Source organism: Branchiostoma belcheri, unplaced genomic scaffold (genome assembly GCF_001625305.1).
Source record: "Branchiostoma belcheri isolate BF01 breed outbred unplaced genomic scaffold, Haploidv18h27 scaffold32, whole genome shotgun sequence".
Taxonomy (NCBI): Eukaryota; Metazoa; Chordata; class Leptocardii; order Amphioxiformes; family Branchiostomatidae; genus Branchiostoma; species Branchiostoma belcheri.
In genome coordinates this window covers 2,186,792-2,205,721 of record NW_017803932.1, presented here as the reverse complement: position 1 = coordinate 2,205,721, position 18,930 = coordinate 2,186,792, and the positions used below count along the sequence as shown (strand labels likewise).

General features: G+C 43.4%; 1 protein-coding gene across 1 annotated transcript in view; it reads left to right on the top strand.

The window, feature by feature from the left end:
* LOC109474799 overlaps positions 1 to 18,930 on the top strand; it is a 63,620-nt gene that overhangs the window by 12,446 nt on the left and 32,244 nt on the right. Inside the window, 22 exon segments of the mRNA XM_019775159.1 lie at positions 7,556 to 7,789; positions 8,199 to 8,450; positions 8,922 to 9,056; positions 9,174 to 9,320; positions 9,593 to 9,769; positions 9,939 to 10,106; positions 10,421 to 10,531; positions 11,012 to 11,197; positions 11,662 to 11,877; positions 12,217 to 12,498; positions 12,830 to 13,069; positions 13,382 to 13,504; positions 13,792 to 13,935; positions 14,466 to 14,645; positions 15,078 to 15,185; positions 15,409 to 15,678; positions 16,089 to 16,595; positions 16,736 to 16,918; positions 17,293 to 17,482; positions 17,883 to 17,964; positions 18,014 to 18,044; positions 18,417 to 18,626. Of these exon segments, the coding sequence (XP_019630718.1) occupies positions 7,556 to 7,789; positions 8,199 to 8,450; positions 8,922 to 9,056; positions 9,174 to 9,320; positions 9,593 to 9,769; positions 9,939 to 10,106; positions 10,421 to 10,531; positions 11,012 to 11,197; positions 11,662 to 11,877; positions 12,217 to 12,498; positions 12,830 to 13,069; positions 13,382 to 13,504; positions 13,792 to 13,935; positions 14,466 to 14,645; positions 15,078 to 15,185; positions 15,409 to 15,678; positions 16,089 to 16,595; positions 16,736 to 16,918; positions 17,293 to 17,482; positions 17,883 to 17,964; positions 18,014 to 18,044; positions 18,417 to 18,626 (4,176 nt within the window).

Here is an 18,930-nt window from a genome sequence, read left to right as displayed (position 1 = left end):
GTTAATTAACTATTTTGCAAATGAAAGCGCCAAATTTCACGATTCAATCTCTAAATAACCCAACAGTTCAGTCAATAAACGAAATGGCGAAGCTGTATCAGTCCCGCCCCTGACAAAATACTTCTCTTTTTTTTGCAATATTTAAATGTTCTTTTGATGTGTTTTCAGGTTCATCCTCTAGTCTTTGATTGAGTTACGAGACTGTGCTGCGTGAAACATGTGCGGACTTTGAAGGATAAACAGGATTACATTCAAGTTTTTTCTTTAGTTTTGACGTTCGGTTATTGACTAAAAGTTCCGTTTGGTTTTGACGTTGAACTTCGTTTGTTGACTAGTAAAGTTCTTTTTCTTTCGTTTTTACGTTCGGAGTTTTTCTTTCGTGTTGACGTTACGTCGTTGACTACGTTTTTTTATCGTTTGAAGTAGATTGAAGTTCCCCAGTTTAGACGTTCGTTTGTTGACGTCTGTTGACTCAGTTTGATATGTTATTATTACGTTTTGGTCTTCTCAATTCCATTGAAGTTTTTTCTAACCACACTTTACTAACTGATTTCGTACAACTAATAACTCATATCAAGGACATTATGTCCTTGCTCATATCATTAAAGCTAATACTAATATGTATCAGTTCATGGATATTTTAGGATACGTACATAGTTAATGTGATTGACGAGTAAGTGCTATTATATTTTATCAAAGAAAACGAGGGAATTGTTGGGAAATGTTTTTAAAGATTTGCAACGGGACGATAAGATATTGAGGAATATAGTAACTGTTTACTCACCATAGACAATACCAAAAGGACGATCACGAAGTAAACGATGGTCTAACTACATTATACCGGTAGTGTGACTTTGTCTGCTGGAAGGTTGTCCAACTTGGCAAAAGATGTCAGTTCAAGACATATGGCGCACGTTTGTCCGACGTATAATCTTGTATCACATTTTCAGCTAAGGGTGAGGTGTATTGTGTTTGATGTTCAAACAAAAATATTGACACATGAACATGTGAAGAAAACGCCGTTAAACAGTAGTTTGTTGGGATATCAATAGTTCCGTGGTGTTTTCTAAAGCCGTCACACTTAAGATTGTTGGAAATGCTTTCTGTAATATGTCAGAGTGTATAACATTACAGACAGGGGGTAAGTTGTAGAACGTTTGAAAATAACGTACGATCTGAAATAATGATAACGCAGATTTGATACAATGCATTGGGAGCGTCTATTGAATTGCCTTTCATCGGAAAATCGAGAGTTCCGTATCATTTTTGAAAACTGAGAACACGACAGATCCCTATAAATGCATATTGTTATACAAGAAATATAACATCCTAGTATATAGAAAGAAAAGAAAGAGTATTTTGTGGAGGAAAGAAAATGACGTCTATATAAAAATATTGGCAGCGCAGTTGAATTGACGTCCTGATAGATTTGTATTCCAAATGGTCTCGTATTGGAAAATTTATGGTTCCGTGTTGCTTACTAAAGTTCACAACATTGTAGGGGGATGTAAAACTTGTTGTACCATCAATAGATAAACAGAATTTTAGTGTTATATTTCACGCTAAGGGTGAGTTGCAAAGCGTTTAAAATTTCCGTCCAAACTGAAGCATTCGCAGCGCGGGTTTAGTAGAACACGTAAGGAAACGTTCGTCTTCAATAGACATTTCAATAGTTCCGTGTTGTTTTATTAAACCGAGACCATTTTAGGACTTTTCAAGAAGCCTTCTTTTGATATGGCAATAATAGTACTCTAGTAAATCGTTTAAAACGGATGGTGTGGAGGATTTTAAAAAAGACTAGAAGTAGGAAGATTCACATGCATGCAGCGCAATGGAAAGGGCAATGGGCCGGAACACGTTCCCTGAATGAACGGTCTCATACTGGAAAGTTGATGAGTCCGTGTGTTTTCTGAAGTTAAGAATACAGCTGGCAGTAGCAAAAAACATATTCTACTATCGAAAGATAAACATGATTCTAGTACGATGAAATACGGGGGTATTGTAGAGCGTTTGAAAATATAATCAGAAGAAAATATTGACAGCTCTGGTTTATAGAACACGTACTGAAAATGTCGACGTCTGTTGACGTCGACATTTCTTCTTCGCAAAAGTGATGGTTCCGTGTTGATTTCTAAAGGCAGGAACAGCGGTTCCTCAGACCCTCGAAAGAAGCATTCTGTAATATGGCATGGTATTGTGGTATATAATGATAGACAACGTGTGACTTGTAATGCGTCTGTAAATGATGTCGAACCGGAATATTGACAGTGCGGGTTTCATTCACAGCATGAAAACATCCATTGACCTGCCTTTTGTTTGAAAATTGATGGTTTCGTGTTGTTTTCTTAAACTGAGAACACTGTGGACCCCTCAAAAACCTTGGTCTAGCATGACAAGATATATAGCATTCTAGTAAATCGTTGTTAAATGGATGGTGTGTGGAGGATTTGAAAAGAAAAGACTAGAAATAGGAAGCTTTACATGTATATCCCGCAATGCGAACGGAATGAATACGCGCGCCGGAACAGTTTTGTAGGATAAATGGTCTCACATTGGAAAGTTGATGGTTCCGTGTATTTTTCTGAAGTTAAAGACACATTGATAGAAAAATAGGAATTGTTGTAGCATGAAAAGCTATACGAAATTCTTGCATAATAAAGTTGGCTGAAGTTATAGACTGTTTGGAAATAAAATCCGAACATCGGAACAAAAATATTGCCAGCGTGGGTTTCATGGAACGCGTACGAAAACGTGTTGAATAGCCTTTTTTGTAAAAATGAAAGTTCCGTGTTGTTTTCTCAAACCGACAACGCCGTAGGGCCTTACAAAGCTTTCTGTAATATGACATGGTAAGTAGGAAGTTAGTATATTATTATAGGCAACGGGTGACTTGTAATGTGCTTGTAAATGATGTCCGAACTGAAATATTGACGGCTGTATCGTATGAATACGCCTATTGAACAGCCTTTTTGCAAACAAACTAGTTCCGTGTTGTTTTCCAAAACACCTTATGCCCTTGGAAAGGCTGTCTGTAGTATGGCATGGTAAGTAGCAAACAATTACTAGTTATATATTATAGGCAAAGGATGACTTGAAATGTGCTTGAAATTGACGACCGAACCGAAATGTTGACAGCGCTGGTTTCATACATGGCATGAGCACACCTGTTGAAATTTTTTTGCTAAAATTTTAGTTCCGTGTTGTTTTCTGAAACCGAAAACGCCTAACGTCCATAAAAAAGTATTTCTGTAATATGCATATATAGGATTTTAGTATGTCATCATAGGTAACTGTTGACTTGTAAAACTTTGGTATATGGCGTCCGAACCGAAATATGGACAGCGCGGGTTTCATTCACAGCGCATGAAAACGTCCATTGACGTCCTGCCTTATATGAAAATTGATGGTTTCGTGTTGTTTTCCAAAACCGAGAACACCTCATGCCCCTGAAAACGCTTTCTGTAATATGGCATGGTTAGTAGCATACAAGTATATTATAGGGAAAGGATGACTTGTATATAAAGGTACTTGAAATTGACGACCGAACTGAAATACTGATGGAGCAGGTTTCATTACATGGCATGAGCACGCCTGTTGACCTTTTTTTTGCAGAAATTGTAGTTCCGTGTTGTTTTCTAAAGCCGACAACGTCTTAATCCCTTGAAAAGTTTTCTGTAATATGGCATAATATGTAGGATTCAAGTATGTCATCATAGGCAACTGTTGACTTGTAAAACGTTGGTTCATGGCGTCCGAGAGAGAGAGAGAGAGACCGCTGAAAGGGAGCTGGTGTGGTGTGGTGTACATCTTAGCCGAACGGTCCCGCATGGGGAAGTTGTTGCAATTGCTTGCGAGTTTTTTTTTTCAACGTTATGGACAGTTGGAAGTAGAAAAACTTGTAACGTCGCGAGTCATCGTCAGCAAGTCTCGGACCTCTGGCATGAGGATGGAACAAGGTAAAGGTTACAACACAAGATTTTCAGGATTCTAGTGTGATATTATAGGCTACGGGTGAGCTGTAGAGCCCCTGTCACACATTCACGAATTCCCGAACTCCCCGCAATCATGCTTTATATGTGTAGGTTGGCTTGGTCGGTTAGTGTTCGGTGAATTCGGCTACGAAATGTTTCAAAATGTTAAAATATATGGGTGCGGCATAACCTAATACCATCTGGATAGCTGTCGTATTTAACCCTCTTTGGTCAAGAATACTGTCATTAATTTTCAGACCGAAACCAAAACAAAGGTCCAAGCATTATGCAAATTGACAAGGTAATTGGCACTTCAACGTGATATTGGAACTTCACACCTGAAATGAATATCGCAAAACGAAGAAGACGTGAGAAGCCCCCAAAGTTATTCCCAGTCCGGTCTGCTGGCATTTTCACATGTACTAGGCTACTTTGAGGTGGAAATTCCGAAAGGTAGTAACGGATGCAGATAAATAAAAGTATGGGTTACGTGTAAGGATTTTTTTGTAAAGATCACATACATGAATCACTTCTAGTACAATGTGTACCGTTTGATAGATATTTAAAAACTTTTTTTACAATCAATCAATCAATCAATCCTCCGCGGGCTTCAGGGTAGAAGCATGGCGGTCGTAGACAGCTGTCTCCAGAGGCTTCTATCAGCAGCGAGGATTCTCCAGGAGTCCTTGGTGACGCCCACTCTCCTCAGGAAGTCGAAGGGCGGATCCTCCCATCGCCTTCTGGGACGACCTCTGGGGCGCTTCCACGTGGGGTCAGGTTCAGCAGTGACCAGTTTACAATCTTCTAGTTCATTTGTCCGACGTGTCCTATGTATAGCTTTTTTCGTTTCTTGTATGTATCATACTTAAGAATATCGTTAACATCGTTTCGAGCTTCAATGTTATGAAATTGTTAGTTGTGCGAAAGCCAGTTACTAGTAGTAAAGTTTCGTTAGTAAAAACTTATATGGAATAGATAATACAAAAACGTAACAAATACATAACAAATCGGTGTCAACAAACTAACGTCAAAATGAAATAAAAAATCTAGTCAACAACCGAACGTCAAACCAAACGGAAAAAAACTTGCTAGTCAACAACCGAACGTCAACATTGAACAAATGAGAAAAAATGAAAGTAATCCTGTTAATCCTGCAAAGTCAGCAAATGTTGCGCACAGCACAGTCTCGTAACTCGATCACAAAGAGGATGAACCTGAAAAAAATGTCACGGAAATAATTAAAATATTTATACGAAATATATATTTTCACATCTCCAGCCGTCGCACCTTGCTAAATTTCCTAATGATTTAGCCCTAGTCCTAGCAAACGGATGCGGGGAACGAAATTAAGCTTAGGCACCTTTTTTCCAATTACTATGCAGCACATTGCTAGCCAAAAATTGTTACAAAGCTGTTGAAATTGATGTAACCAACGACCTTCATGGATCGGCAATATAATACACTGGACAGGGTACACACAAAAAAAATAGTGTAATCAAGGACATTATGTCCTTGGTGTAATAGAAATTAATTTGATGGCCATCGTAGTGTTGTTTTCAGTTACTAGTAATACAGAGGGTATTGGACCGCACATACAAAACCAAAAATCCAGACCTATCTTTGGCGCGAAAGTTTGTCCAGGCTTCCAGGGACATGGTTGAGAAACTGAGTACAACAGTACAACTACTTTAACTCACGGAGACGATCTGACTCAGGAAAAAGGGCGATGGGTATGTAATCATATTCAGTTTCAAGTAAATATGGCCGGTACGAAGCGCTGCTTTCAGAAATGGTACAAAAAGTACCAAAGCATGCTCCAGCATGTCTACGTTCCGAAACGTCGTTTTGAAACGTACTTCAATGACCTTTGACCCATTATACCGCCGGCGGTGCGGGGCTGGCAGGCGGGCTGCGCTGATCTGCCAAGCTCCCGGCCCGGGTCGGGCTTCGACTGGAATAGTTCTGTTCACGGCCGCCCTTTGGGATTAATCCCGCTAATTAGCAAACAATGTACCGGCGTGCTTCACCGTGCATAACAATACTGCATAAATTACGGATTTTCTAAAGTGTTGCACTTTAGTAGACCATAATGGTAACAACAACAGACATCTGTGGTTAAAATTAGAAGACTAGTTAAACGTTTTACACATGATTTTACTGGTTCACATGGAGATCTGATTTACCGAACGTCGAAAAAAATCACGTGGCTCTTCTTTGCTCACCAAACAAAGAAACAAGTCAGACTATTTTCAAATAATATGCGCTTACTCGAGATTTCAATAAGATAGCATTTGAAGCGAGCTATTTTTTCTGCAAAAATTCCAGCAAAGCATTATTTACGATTGCAACAGTAAAGTGACACAAACGACTCTAGTAACTCAAGGTAATGCAAATATACAGTCAGGGATAAGATAAGATACACGTGTATCAAGCATTTATGTCCGGACATGTCGCCGGTGCGTGATTCGAGTACGGTCTGGTGGTATAGTACTGGTATAATGTGCTTGTTCCCGGTATATAAATTGTCATCTTTTTTTGCCAAAATCATTTTCCACATACGTCAGTGGCGTCAATCTTGGAAAAATATAAAAGCCCTGTCTTTTGCTGGGATCGTTTTCATATACCCTTCAGCGTGACGCTGTCGGTAAAATTTACAGCAACAAAGGACCTTGGTTAGACGTATTTTTACCGAAAAAGTGAGTGTAGCCAAGGACAATATTAGGATAAGTAAAGTGCCGGGCTAGGTTGTGCCGCCTTTGATCTGAAACTCCGACCGCCCTGTTGGCGTTTGGGTCGGAGTTCATCAATCAATTTTGACAGGCTTGCGCCGCCGCGCGCAGTATCTATCGCGAGATTTGTGTGAATTTTGACTTTAATTATCGTCATTAGTAGTCCATTCCTCAATACTTCTGATTTGACTCAACATTCGAAACTATTGTTTTGATTCTGTGGATGCAATTATTCATGAGATGTTTGTTCAATACTTATATTTCGCATTCGAGTTTTGAAAACAAAATGTCTGTTGCCTTTCCTCCCCGTAAGCAAATGTGTATTCCGCTACCGAATTTCCCGGTCGGTCCGCGTGGCTTTGCTGATCGGGGCACACGTATTAGTGTGCTCTAAAACTTACGTTTTCAAAGTTCTCTTATCCTACCTTATCTTATCTGTAACATTAAACGTCTTGATTTTGACAAACGTCAGTAAAACCTACAAAAAAAATCAGGTATGAATATGCTTATTTCAGTACCGAAAACACGGGAATAGCTGAAAATAATTGGTTACTTCGACACGCTGTGTAGGCGGGGACTAATCAACTCATGACGCCCCCCGTGCATATGAATGGATAACGCGACCGATCACTCGAGAAATAACGCGGGTGACGCGGAGCTACCTATGAGGCTCCGGCCATACAAACTGCGTTACCGTAACGCGGTATCATCGCGATATCGTCGCGACGTTATCGCGACGACGGCGCACCAGTATCGCGCCGCTAACGCAACCTCCGTCAAATGTAACGCAGACATGACTGTAGATCCTGTAGTAACTGTAGACCCTGTAGTTACCTTTGATTGCTTCCTGTACAGGTCTGACGGAGTACACAGCATTGTGTGATGCAGGCTACGTGTGTGTGTCAGCTTCAAACACCTCCCAGCCTGAGGATGGGACTACAGGTTACATCTGTCCGGAGGGGTCATACTGTCCCAGAGGGTCTCACCAGGAGACCAAGTGTCCCCAGGGAACCTTCAGTAACAGGACTGGACTGCACAATGTCAGCGAGTGTGCTGCCTGTACCCCAGGCTATCACTGTCTCACTCAGGGTAAGGGCAGCCTGCACTCCAGGCTATCACTGTCTCACTCAGGGTAAGGGCAGCCTGTACCCCAGGCTATCACTGTCTCACTCAGGGTATGGGCAGCCTGTACCCCAGGCTATCACTGTCTCACTCAGGGTAAGGGCAGCCTGTACCCCAGGCTATCACTGTCTCACTCAGGGTAAGGGCAGCCTGTACTCCAGGCTATCACTGTTTCACTCAGGGTATGGAAAAGCTGGTAGAAAGTGAGTAAGGCTTGTCACAGCAAGCTCTCTGCCTGTATGGTTACATTTAGGCTCATTGTTACAGTAGTATATCAGACTCTCTTTGGTTGTGCACAAAAAGTCTACTCTACTTCCCTAAGATTAGAGGTTAAGGTTAGAGATTTCTTGACCCTGATGTGTTTGTGTCCTTGCAGGGCTGACTGAGCCCACAGATGAGTGTGCTGCAGGTCACTACTGTAGCCTGGCTGCCATCACTCCCAACCCTGTGCTGCAGTCCTATGGAGACTACTGCACCCCCGGCCACTACTGTCCCCAGGGTACAGGGGAGCCTGTCCCCTGTCCTAGGGGAACCTTCCTACCCGACACCGGGATGGATGAACTAACGGATTGTCTGAACTGCACCGGAGGGAAGTACTGTGAGAGACAGGGACAGAGCAATGTCACAGGTCAGGCTCATCTTCTGTTGCGTATGCTATAGACACTATTTCCCAAACAAGGTGATGGGCTAGAAATACAGGGTACATATTTGTGCACTTTTGTGTCCCCAAAACCTAATTTTTGACTGTGGGTGGAACAGTGCACCAAGATACATGTATTCTGAAGGGTTACATATTACGTATTGTATACACTTAATATATAATATACAGAATATTTTTGATAATATGGTTAAGTGTCGGAAAAAACCTTTACTGTGTTATATGTTGAAATCAGCTACGGAATTTCAGGTTCAAGCTATGAAGAGTAGCTCTTAAGAGTGGCAGTAAGATCTAATTAGGTTTTGCTGACGTTGTACTTATTTTTAATGTTGTGCACCCAAAGTTACTTCAAGCTGTGTACCTTAATTTTTATGTGCACTAGTGCAGCTATTCCCAAAAATCAAAAATTGTAGTCTATCTGACTGTGATGTTTGTATCCAGATGACTGTGAGGCAGGGTTCTACTGTAGCAGTGGTGCGTGGACGGCCACACCCACAGACGGAGGGACAGGAGACGTGTGTCCAGCCGGCCACTACTGCCCCACTGGGTCTGCCCAGCCTGTACCCTGTGATGATGGTGAGTAATGACTAAAGACCAAGTCACAAACATGGTAGATCATAATGATTGAAGACTGAGGACATTCTTAGTCAAGCATTATCAAAAAGTACATTTTCTTGTGATGTTTTTGTATAGGTACTTACATGAACCACAGCCAGGCTGAAGTCTGTGACACATGTCCAGCTGGATACTACTGTGTGAGGGGACATGTAGCTAACCCCTGTCCTGCCGGTCACTACTGTCCAAATGGAACTGGATTTGACTGGAAGAACTGTCCCAAAGGTATGAACTCTTCATATATATATTATATATACAGCTTTAGAAAGGAAAGTTAGCAGTATTTGTAATTTCGTCTTCTTCCTTGAGATTATGATTTGGAATTTTTCTGTCTACCTCAATCTGTATTTTCCTCCTTTCACCCAGCCAATAGACTCCAAGGCCAACTTTCTGCAAAATTACATGCATCATTTTTACAGCACACCCTGGCACTATTTAAGTAGGACAAGAACACCTTTGTGTTTTATGATAATTGTGATGTTATTTCTGTCCATTAGGTACATACGGCCCTGTGGAGATGCTTGCAGCAGCCAGTGAGTGTACCCAGTGTGATGGGGGGCGATTCTGTAGTGAGAGTGGTGCCACTAATGTCACAGGGATGTGTGCACCAGGGTACTTCTGTCAGTGGGGCGTCGACACCGCAACTCCCAATGGCAACCACACTGGCATTGGAGGTATGGTATCGCTTCAACACTCTCCAATTTTACCTGCATTAACCTGTATGGTAACCATACTGGCATTGGAGGTATAATATCACAAAAATTCAACACTCTCCAATTTTACCTACATTAACCTGCATGTGCAGGTGGTTATTTCAAGCCCTGAATGTCATGTCTTTCTCAGGAGAGTGTCCTGAAGGGAGTTACTGCCCAGAAGGGACGCCAGACCCGATCGGCTGTGAGGCAGGCACGTACAATGACAGGACCCTGCAGGCCAACTGTACAGCATGTCCTCCAGGCTACTACTGTCCTGTCAACTCCACTACCTATGTGGACACCCCGTGTTGGACAGGTGAGATGCTGTCTCATGTACATGATAGTGCTGTGTAACTTAACATCACATGAGGCACAGATACAAATGTACTGGTACAGAGGAACAAGCTTCCTTGTGAATGCTTCCCAAATAGGTACAGCCTTAAACTTTTCAAGTCTAGGGTGAACAAACATCTGTCTCTACAGTTCCTTAATGTAACCCAAAACTTGTAAGACGTGGTTCGTATGAGCCTTGTTTTGAGGTGAAAATTGAAGTTAATAAAAAAAAGGATAAGGTCCCATCCAAGAGGACATCCACTATTTAAACAGTCATGTTTTCTTTGTTTCCTTCAGGATTTTATTGCCTTGAAGGGACAGCCAGCCCGACCCAGTACCCCTGCCCTGCAGGCACCTACAACAACAGGACTCTTGCTGATAGTGCTTTTGACTGCCTGCCATGCCCAGGTAAGAATATAATGTGCTAAAACCCAATAACATGCTTAATGTAGCTAATGCTTACAATATGTAGAATTTTTTCCTAGCAGATCTTTGTGGTATTGAATCTCCTTGTGGATGGGCTGGCAGACATGAGCTTGAAAATTGACAGGTTCAATTCCTTGCATTCCTGGCAAGATGTTGTGTTCTAAAAAAGCATTGACTGTCCTCACTCCAACCAGGTGTACAATATAGGTACCCAACAAAGTTGGGGAGGTAAAAGGTGCAGGAAGGAGAGGGATGGACTCCACCTTCCAATGCCATACCCTAGACAACAGTTAGATTAACAGTTGAAGCCACTGCTCCTACGGGTCAAAGGCTATGGGACTTACTTTAACCTTCCTTAAGTTTACAGATCAGATCTTTGATAAGCCAGCAGGATATCACTTCATGATCATAAGTATGACATGTTTGGTATGCCTGACTGTAAGTTGCCCCTCTTCCCTACAGGTGGTCTGTACTGTGCAGGGGATGGTCTGTCCAGACCCACAGGTGACTGTGCACCTGGGTGGTACTGCTCTGGTGGTGCCTTCAGTGACAAGCCCTCGCCCTACGTTAACACCAGCGACTCCTACAGCGTGGATACAGAATGCCCAGTCTACTCCCTCAACTTCACTGGTGGCATCTGTACACCAGGTAACACACTTTCTTATTAAACCCTCTCTGTACGTGGCACTATGTGTATGTTTAACTTAGCAGGTTTTGTTGACTCAAGTTCAAATGAAACTTCTTAGTATCAAATAAGATAGTGATGACATGCACTGTGACATACTTTTTCAACTACTGTTACAGACTGTTTTTGTATTGGGCTTGTCCAGAAGATAATATGAAGCTGCTGCATCACATGGATTCATTGCACATCCTACTATTGCTGTAGTGCATTTATTTTTAGGCATGAAAGTACTGTTTTGGGTGGCTGAGCTGTGGGTTTGTGTGTCTGTTTGTCCGTACAGAGTAGTAGGTTGGGGTTAAGATTGACAAGCAGAATGAGGAGGTGAAAAAGATCAACTTGGGCAAATTGCCAAGGTTGCATGAGGGACCCTTCAATGCTCCCTGTGAGTCTCTGATCCTTGTTCTTAACAGTGTTGTTTTGTTGTCAGGTACGTACTGCCCAGAGGGGTCACAACGCCCCACTCCGTGTGACCTGGGTCAGTACTGTGAGCAGCATGCGCTGGATGCCACATCAGGACCGTGTTCTGCTGGCTTCTTCTGCAACGGCAGTGCTGAGGTCAGAGACCCACAGCCTTGCTCCACGGGGCACTACTGTCCTGAGGGAACTGACATGGAGATGCCCTGCCCTGCTGGGACATACGCAGGTTTGCTTAGGACACTTCAATTTGGTTTGACTAAATTATGTAGATTGCATCTGTAGCACACAAGAGGAGTATAGGCAGCAATTGCTGGTATTGTGTACCTCACATAACATATCACAGAGCACATTGTACATTACAAAACGAATTCAGTATAACCTCTGAAACAAAAACAATGCAGCTGTAACTACAATATCCATTGCAGGAATCAAGGTTCAGGAATCATGTACAACACATGTAGTTAGTTCCAGTTTGTGTTCACAATCAATACTGTCTTAAATTTATTCCACCAATTTACATGAAGATTTGAGGTGTATCTTAAGAGTTGCCTGTTCACTTTTGCAGACCAAGAAGGAAATGCCAACATCTCAGAGTGCACCCCCTGCACCCCTGGTTCTTACTGCAGTGACTGGGACATGGACAGTCCCAGTGCCCCCTGTGCTGTGGGTTACTACTGCCCCGGTGGACAGAACACCTCCCAGCCCATGGACCTGGCCTGCAGCCCCGGACACTTCTGTCTGCAGGGCAGCTGGAACCAGACCGGCTGTCCCAGTGGTTACTACCAGCCACACTGGGGCCGTGGCACCTGTGATGTCTGTGAAGAGGGCTTCTACTGTCAGGCATATGGTGAGGCAGCTTACACAGCTGAAACAAATTTTGATTTGACCACAAATTTTGATTCGACCACCAGGTTACATACACATACATGATCCACCATATTAATTAACAGTTTGTTGGGGATCTCTAGTGCATCACCCACAAAGATGTACAGGAGTGCATTGTACTCAATGTCTGGCTGAGGCTGCATTGGAGATTTATACACAGATTATTTCATGGTGGCAGATCATGTGACCTGGTGGAATTATATTTAGTACCAGACATTACGCGCAAGTTTTGGACTTGCATTTATCTATGTATTGGTCATGATAGAATTATATTTCCCATGAATTCCCCATAGGTGACTATGAGGTCCTTGACTACGACAACACGACGTCATTCGGGAACTTCAGCAGCCGCTACCGCAGCCTGCGGGGGGTGTCTGTCCCCGCGGTGTGCCCGCCCGGCTCCTACTGTCCAGCAGGGACCAAGTTTGCCTCCCAGTTCCTGTGTCCGGAGGGAACGTACAGCAACAGGTCCGGCCTGGCCAATCACACACAGTGTACACCCTGTGATCCCGGCATGTTCTGTCAAGGTCAAGGTAACACATCAGCAACATTATCATATATTAATCATATGGAGTTTGGCAGTCTTGCTGCTGTAAGTTTATTTCATACAACACGTGAATTATTAGTACTAAAGTTTAACCTCCAGTGGTTTATGTTGTGATCATCTGGTATTAATGTAGAAAGTTTAAAGATTGATGTGAAGTTTTAAAAAAGAATCGGATCAAAGTAGACTTGCTTTGATAGATCAGTTACAGAAAATGTGTCACAATTATATTTTAGTATCTATATCCCATTGATATGAATAAATTTCAACAGCTGTTGTATAATTTGTAATCTTGTCCCAGGAAACACTGAGCCTACAGACAACTGCACTGCTGGGTACTTCTGTACTCTTGGTGCCTGGAACTCTACTCCTACTGATGGTGACACAGGAGACATCTGTCCTGAAGGCAGATACTGTCCATCAGGTAATAAACACTTCACACAATCATACACTTCACTATTGCATGGATATCAGTACAAATTTCACTAGTGTTAAAAATAGAAATTCTAGAAGGAATTGGAAAGGAATATGCATGTGCAGACTATCATTCTATCATTTTAAGACTAATTCTCAGTCAACGGTGAAAGACAGTGGATATCTGAAACGTCTGACTCTTAAGAGAATTTGTCCATTTCCTCGATTTATTTTGTATTATGTAATCAAATTATGTTGTACCTTGATTCCTTAATGTATGTATTGCTGTGTTTACAGGGAGTGTTGTTGGGGCAGGCTGTCCCAAAGGAACCTTCAGTAATATGACAGGGTTGACGGAAGCGTCTGAATGCAGAGCCTGCACCCCCGGCCACTACTGTGCTGACACTGGTCTTACCCAGGAGTCCGGACAATGCTGGGCTGGTGAGATGTCAATTAGACTTGTGGACTGAGTTTTTCTCTCTCTTCAATACTGTTTTTAATCTTACTTGCTTAGTAGTCAGCCCGGACTTGATTAATACATAGATAATATCTGCCTGCATTAATTTTTGTTTCCCTTCAAAAAGATTGCAAAATGGGAAAATATGCCACTGTGTTTCCCTGTCCCTGGTACTGACTGTGTTTCCCTGTCCCTGGTACTGACTGTGTTTCCCTGTCCCTGGTGCTGACTGTGTTTCCCTGTCCCTGGTGCTGACTGTGATTCTCTGTCCCTGGTGCTGACTGTGATTCTCTGTCCCTGGTGCTGACTGTGTTTCCCTGTCCCTGGTGCTGACTGTGTTTCCCTGTCCCTGGTGCTGACTGTGTTTCCCTGTCCCTGGTGCTGACTGTGTTTCCCTGTCCCTGGTGCTGACTGTGTTTCCCTGTCCCTCGTGCTGACTGTGTTTCCTTGTCCCTGGTGCTGACTGTGTTTCCTTGTCCCTGGTGCTGACTGTGATTCCCTGTATCACCATTAGGGCACTACTGTTTGGAAGGCTCTGACCAGGCCAAGCCCGTGGGGGAGACCTTTGGTGACGAGTGCACAGCTGGACACTACTGTCCGAACGGCACGGACACACCGGTCGCCTGTCCGCCAGGAACTTTCCTGCCAACCCGCGCCATGGAGAAGTTATCAGACTGTGTAGACTGCAGCTCAGGTAAGTCTTGTTTCTTTATTTCACATAACTGGTAAACTGCCTTTAGGTGTAACACATCTGGTCCAGTTCTGTACAGTAAGTCAAGCTGCATAAGACTAGACAGTAAGGTTTGATCTAATCTCACTGGGATTAGTCGCCTATTCTGTTCGATAAGTTTGGTGGGTTCTTTAACATTGGTTGAAGTTTGGCTGTCCACAAACACAGATTAGACCAGATAAAACATCCCAAACCAAAGCTAGGTACAATATAGTACAAATCATTTTCACCCGACCTTGTGGACATGTGACTCACGTTTGTGGATCAAACACCTGGAAACAATTGAGAAATTTGGCCATCATTAGAGGGTTGTGCAATGAACAAACTAAATATCTGCACCATTTTTGTTCCAAGTCAACCCACTAAACTCACACATTATGTCTGTCTGTCTTACAGGTTATTATTGTGAGACTCCTGGCCAGACGAATGTGACTGCAGAGTGTGCCGCCGGCTTCTACTGTCAGCAGGCAGCCAACACCAGCACACCTACAGACGGAGTTACAGGTCAGGAGTAGGACTGTCATACTGTAGATTTATTGTGGTGTTTTACTCCAGCAGGAAGGAAAGGAGGTGGTGTTTTCAAGATCTGTGAATGAAACGATTCTGTAGAACAGTAATGTTGAAAATGTATATGATTTCATGATGTCATAGATTTGTTGTAGAGAGGTCAACTATCAGGGACTTGCATCAGCGTTTTTCAGTGACAGTGAATGTTCAATCACTACAGGTGACATCTGCCCTGAGGGTCACTACTGTGAGTTGGGTTCTCCCTCTCCGGTACCCTGTGGTAACGGGACCTTCATGAACCACACCGGAGCCTCCGCCTGTTACGTCTGTCCTGCTGGCTACTACTGTGTGAACAGGGACAGGGCCGACAACTGTACCCAGGGGTACTACTGTCCCGAGGGAACAGGGGCTGACCTGTGGCCCTGCCCTGCAGGCTTCTATGGAGGGACACCTGGGCTCAGACAGGAGGCTGACTGTACAGAATGTGCAGGTAAATCTGCTGAACACTCGTCACATTTTTACTTCCCAGGGTACGGGAGTATTGTGTTGGGTGGCTGAGCTGTTGGTTTGTGTGTGTGTGTGTGCGGTCAGGGTAGGTTGACAGCACATGGATCATACAAAATATAGGAAATGGGGTGAACTTGAGAGTAGATTGATAGCATGTGTGTGAGAGAGGATTCACAGGCATAATGACAGGAGCTCAAAAAGTCAGACACGGGAAACAGGGTGAACTTAAAAGTCACAAAAAAAACCAAAATACTTCACGGAAGTATTGAAATCTCTTGGAATAAGATTTGTTGTAGTGGAATTACACCGGTTTGCCAGAATACTGATGGTCTTGTTACAAGAAAGTGTGAGAAAATTTTGTGCAACATGTCATCCCATCTGTTGTCCCTGCAGGTGGGAGTTACTGTTCCACACCAGGACTACCTGCTCCAGAAGCTGACTGTGCTGCTGGCCACTTCTGTATAGAGGGTGTCGACACTGCCACTCCTAATGGCCTTAACAACACCGGGGTGGGGGGCATCTGCCCACCCGGCTACTACTGTCCCACGGGAACTGCTGCGCCTCGAGCGTGTGAGGCAGGCACCTTCAACTATCAGGAAGGACGAGCGTCGTGCGATCCCTGCCCTGCTGGGTACTTCTGCTACCTGAACACCAGCGATCCGTACGCCAACATCTGTCCCACTGGTCATTACTGTCCAGCAGGCACGGAGTATGGAGAGAGGTATCCATGCCTGGCAGGGACCTACAACCCTCTAGAGGGCCAGCAGAACAGCTCTGCCTGCGTGCTGTGTGACCCAGGACAGTACTGTCAGGGAGATGGGCTCAGTCAGCCGACTGGAAACTGCAGTGCTGGCTGGTACTGCACAGGGGGCGCTAGTGAAGCACAGCCTCTACCTCCAGGTACTACAATGTACACATGTACATACATCATGTACATTGAAGTGACATCTCTCAATAATTTAACAGTAGTCAAAAACAAAGACTGAAGACCTGCTTACTGGTCAGTTGAAGTTCATGTTTTTCCCATGATTTCTCCACAGGTAATGTGACGGCCTGCGACCTTCCAGCCAACTATAGCGACGTGTCCATGTGCAGCTGTTCTGAGATAGCGTACACTGGGAACCGCTGTCCTCCCGGGCATTACTGTCCGGAGGGATCCACCGCTCCAAGGAAGTGTGATGGTGGCTGGTACTGCCAGGGATATGAGCTGTCTACACCAACAGGTAACAATTAAGTCATAACATAATGCCCTAGTATATACCGTTTAAAGCTTTCTTTGTACCTACTACAGATTGTACAGCTAAATTCTAAAGTGCACTCTACTCATATCAGCTTACCCAGCATCCTAAAGCCTTTAGACGTCTAATGTTGAACATATAGGGACGGTACTTCTGTAAGATGTTAAAATTTGCTACAATCAATGCATTCTGCTTCAAGCACAGTGTGTTCCTTGCTTTGCATAGGTATAGCAAAAGCATGTCCATGTGCAACCAAGTTTTAAACAAGTTGGAAAATGCTGTTGAAGTGATGGATCAGTGTCCAAGATCCATACCATTATAAACATTGATCAGTTCTGTATGACATGTTGTCCCTTTAGCGGAATGTGCCGCGGGGTACTACTGTCCAGTGGGAGTTGGTGTGACCGTGCCGGACCCTGCAGAGTTCCCCTGTACACCAGGACACTACTGTGAGCAGGGCTCACCTGTCCAGACAGCCTGTCCCAACGGAACCTTCTCCAACACATCTAAAAAACACCCAGCTGTCCAACTGCCTCCTCTGTACTCCAGGTCAGTCATAACATGTACATGTAGCAAGTAAAATTTGTGGATGACATTGTCTGCAGACTCCAAATCTGATGAGGAAGAGCAAGATGGGTAAAAAAACAACAGAATGACTAGATTTTCAAAATAGACTCCATAAACATTGTAACAAGAATTGAGGTGACAAGACATGGTATTAAAACTAACAAGTCTTCTATTCCTATATTCAAGAAGACTTAGTGGAGAAATTGACACAAGTGTATAGAATAGTATTACTACAACTACACTCAAGGCTACCACATTAGTTTCCTTTCTACCACTATACTACGATCATCGCCGTAGGGGAACAAAATTTTATTATTTTTTGTTTCAGCAGGAATGTGTAGGAAATAAAATAATGATTCTACATTTTGTCCACACATGTCAGGCTCTTACTGCAGCGGGGAGGGTCTGGTGACACCATCTGGACCGTGTGCACCTGGCTTCTACTGTCCAGCCGGCCAGATAACTGACACACCTGCCCAGTACACCTGTCCAGCTGGCTTCTACTGTCCTGAGGGAAGTGCAACACCTGAGATTTGTGACAGAGGTATGGAACATCTTTGGACTGTACATGTATAAGAACTATATCATAAAAGAGTCTTTACAACCTCTTAGAAGCTTTGTGATTATGAGCACATTAAGTTGCCCTTGGTTTTTGGGTTGCTGATGTGCAAGAGGTATGAATACCCTGGTTTAAAACCAAGCTAACTAAGATCTAGATGTCAGTCAATGCCAACAAGCATGATCACATTTGTTGAAGGACATTGTATGAGTTAATGCCATAGAATTTTCAAGCTGTGACAGAACCAACCACTGACAAGGATCTAAGACAGGGTTTTTTAGCCATACTGCACTGCAAAGGAATAACTTGAATGAATGAGAGAAACCTTATGCCTGAAGTCCTGATGCCATATTGCAGGAACATACCAGTCCCATCCCGGCCAGGCCCTGTGTGAGGTGTGTCCGTCTGGGTCCTACTGTGATCCACACGAGCTGAACAATGTGACAGGGGTGATCACCCCTGAACCATGTGTGCCCGGGCACTACTGTCCCAATGGTACGGAGTACTCCACCCAGAACAAGTGTCCTGCAGGCACCTACAGCAACAGGACCTCACTGTCTAGTACAGGTGGGCCTGCTTCACTTCTCTTTACAATGAAAACAAAACCAGACTACTGTTTGTTGTGTGCTCAGAGAGTATGTCTCATGTTTATGATTGATATGTAACTATTGACAGTGTGAATGAGACATACAGTCATGTACTGATTACTTGAAATGCATCATGGCTTTAAGTTATTATTTAAAAAGAACCATAATTTGGCTGTAACATGTCATCAATGTAGGACTGAATAGTGTAACATTGTTTTACTATTTACACCTGTTTTCCAGGTTATTTTTCACTAGCTCGAATAATAACGCACCCCAAAGTTAGT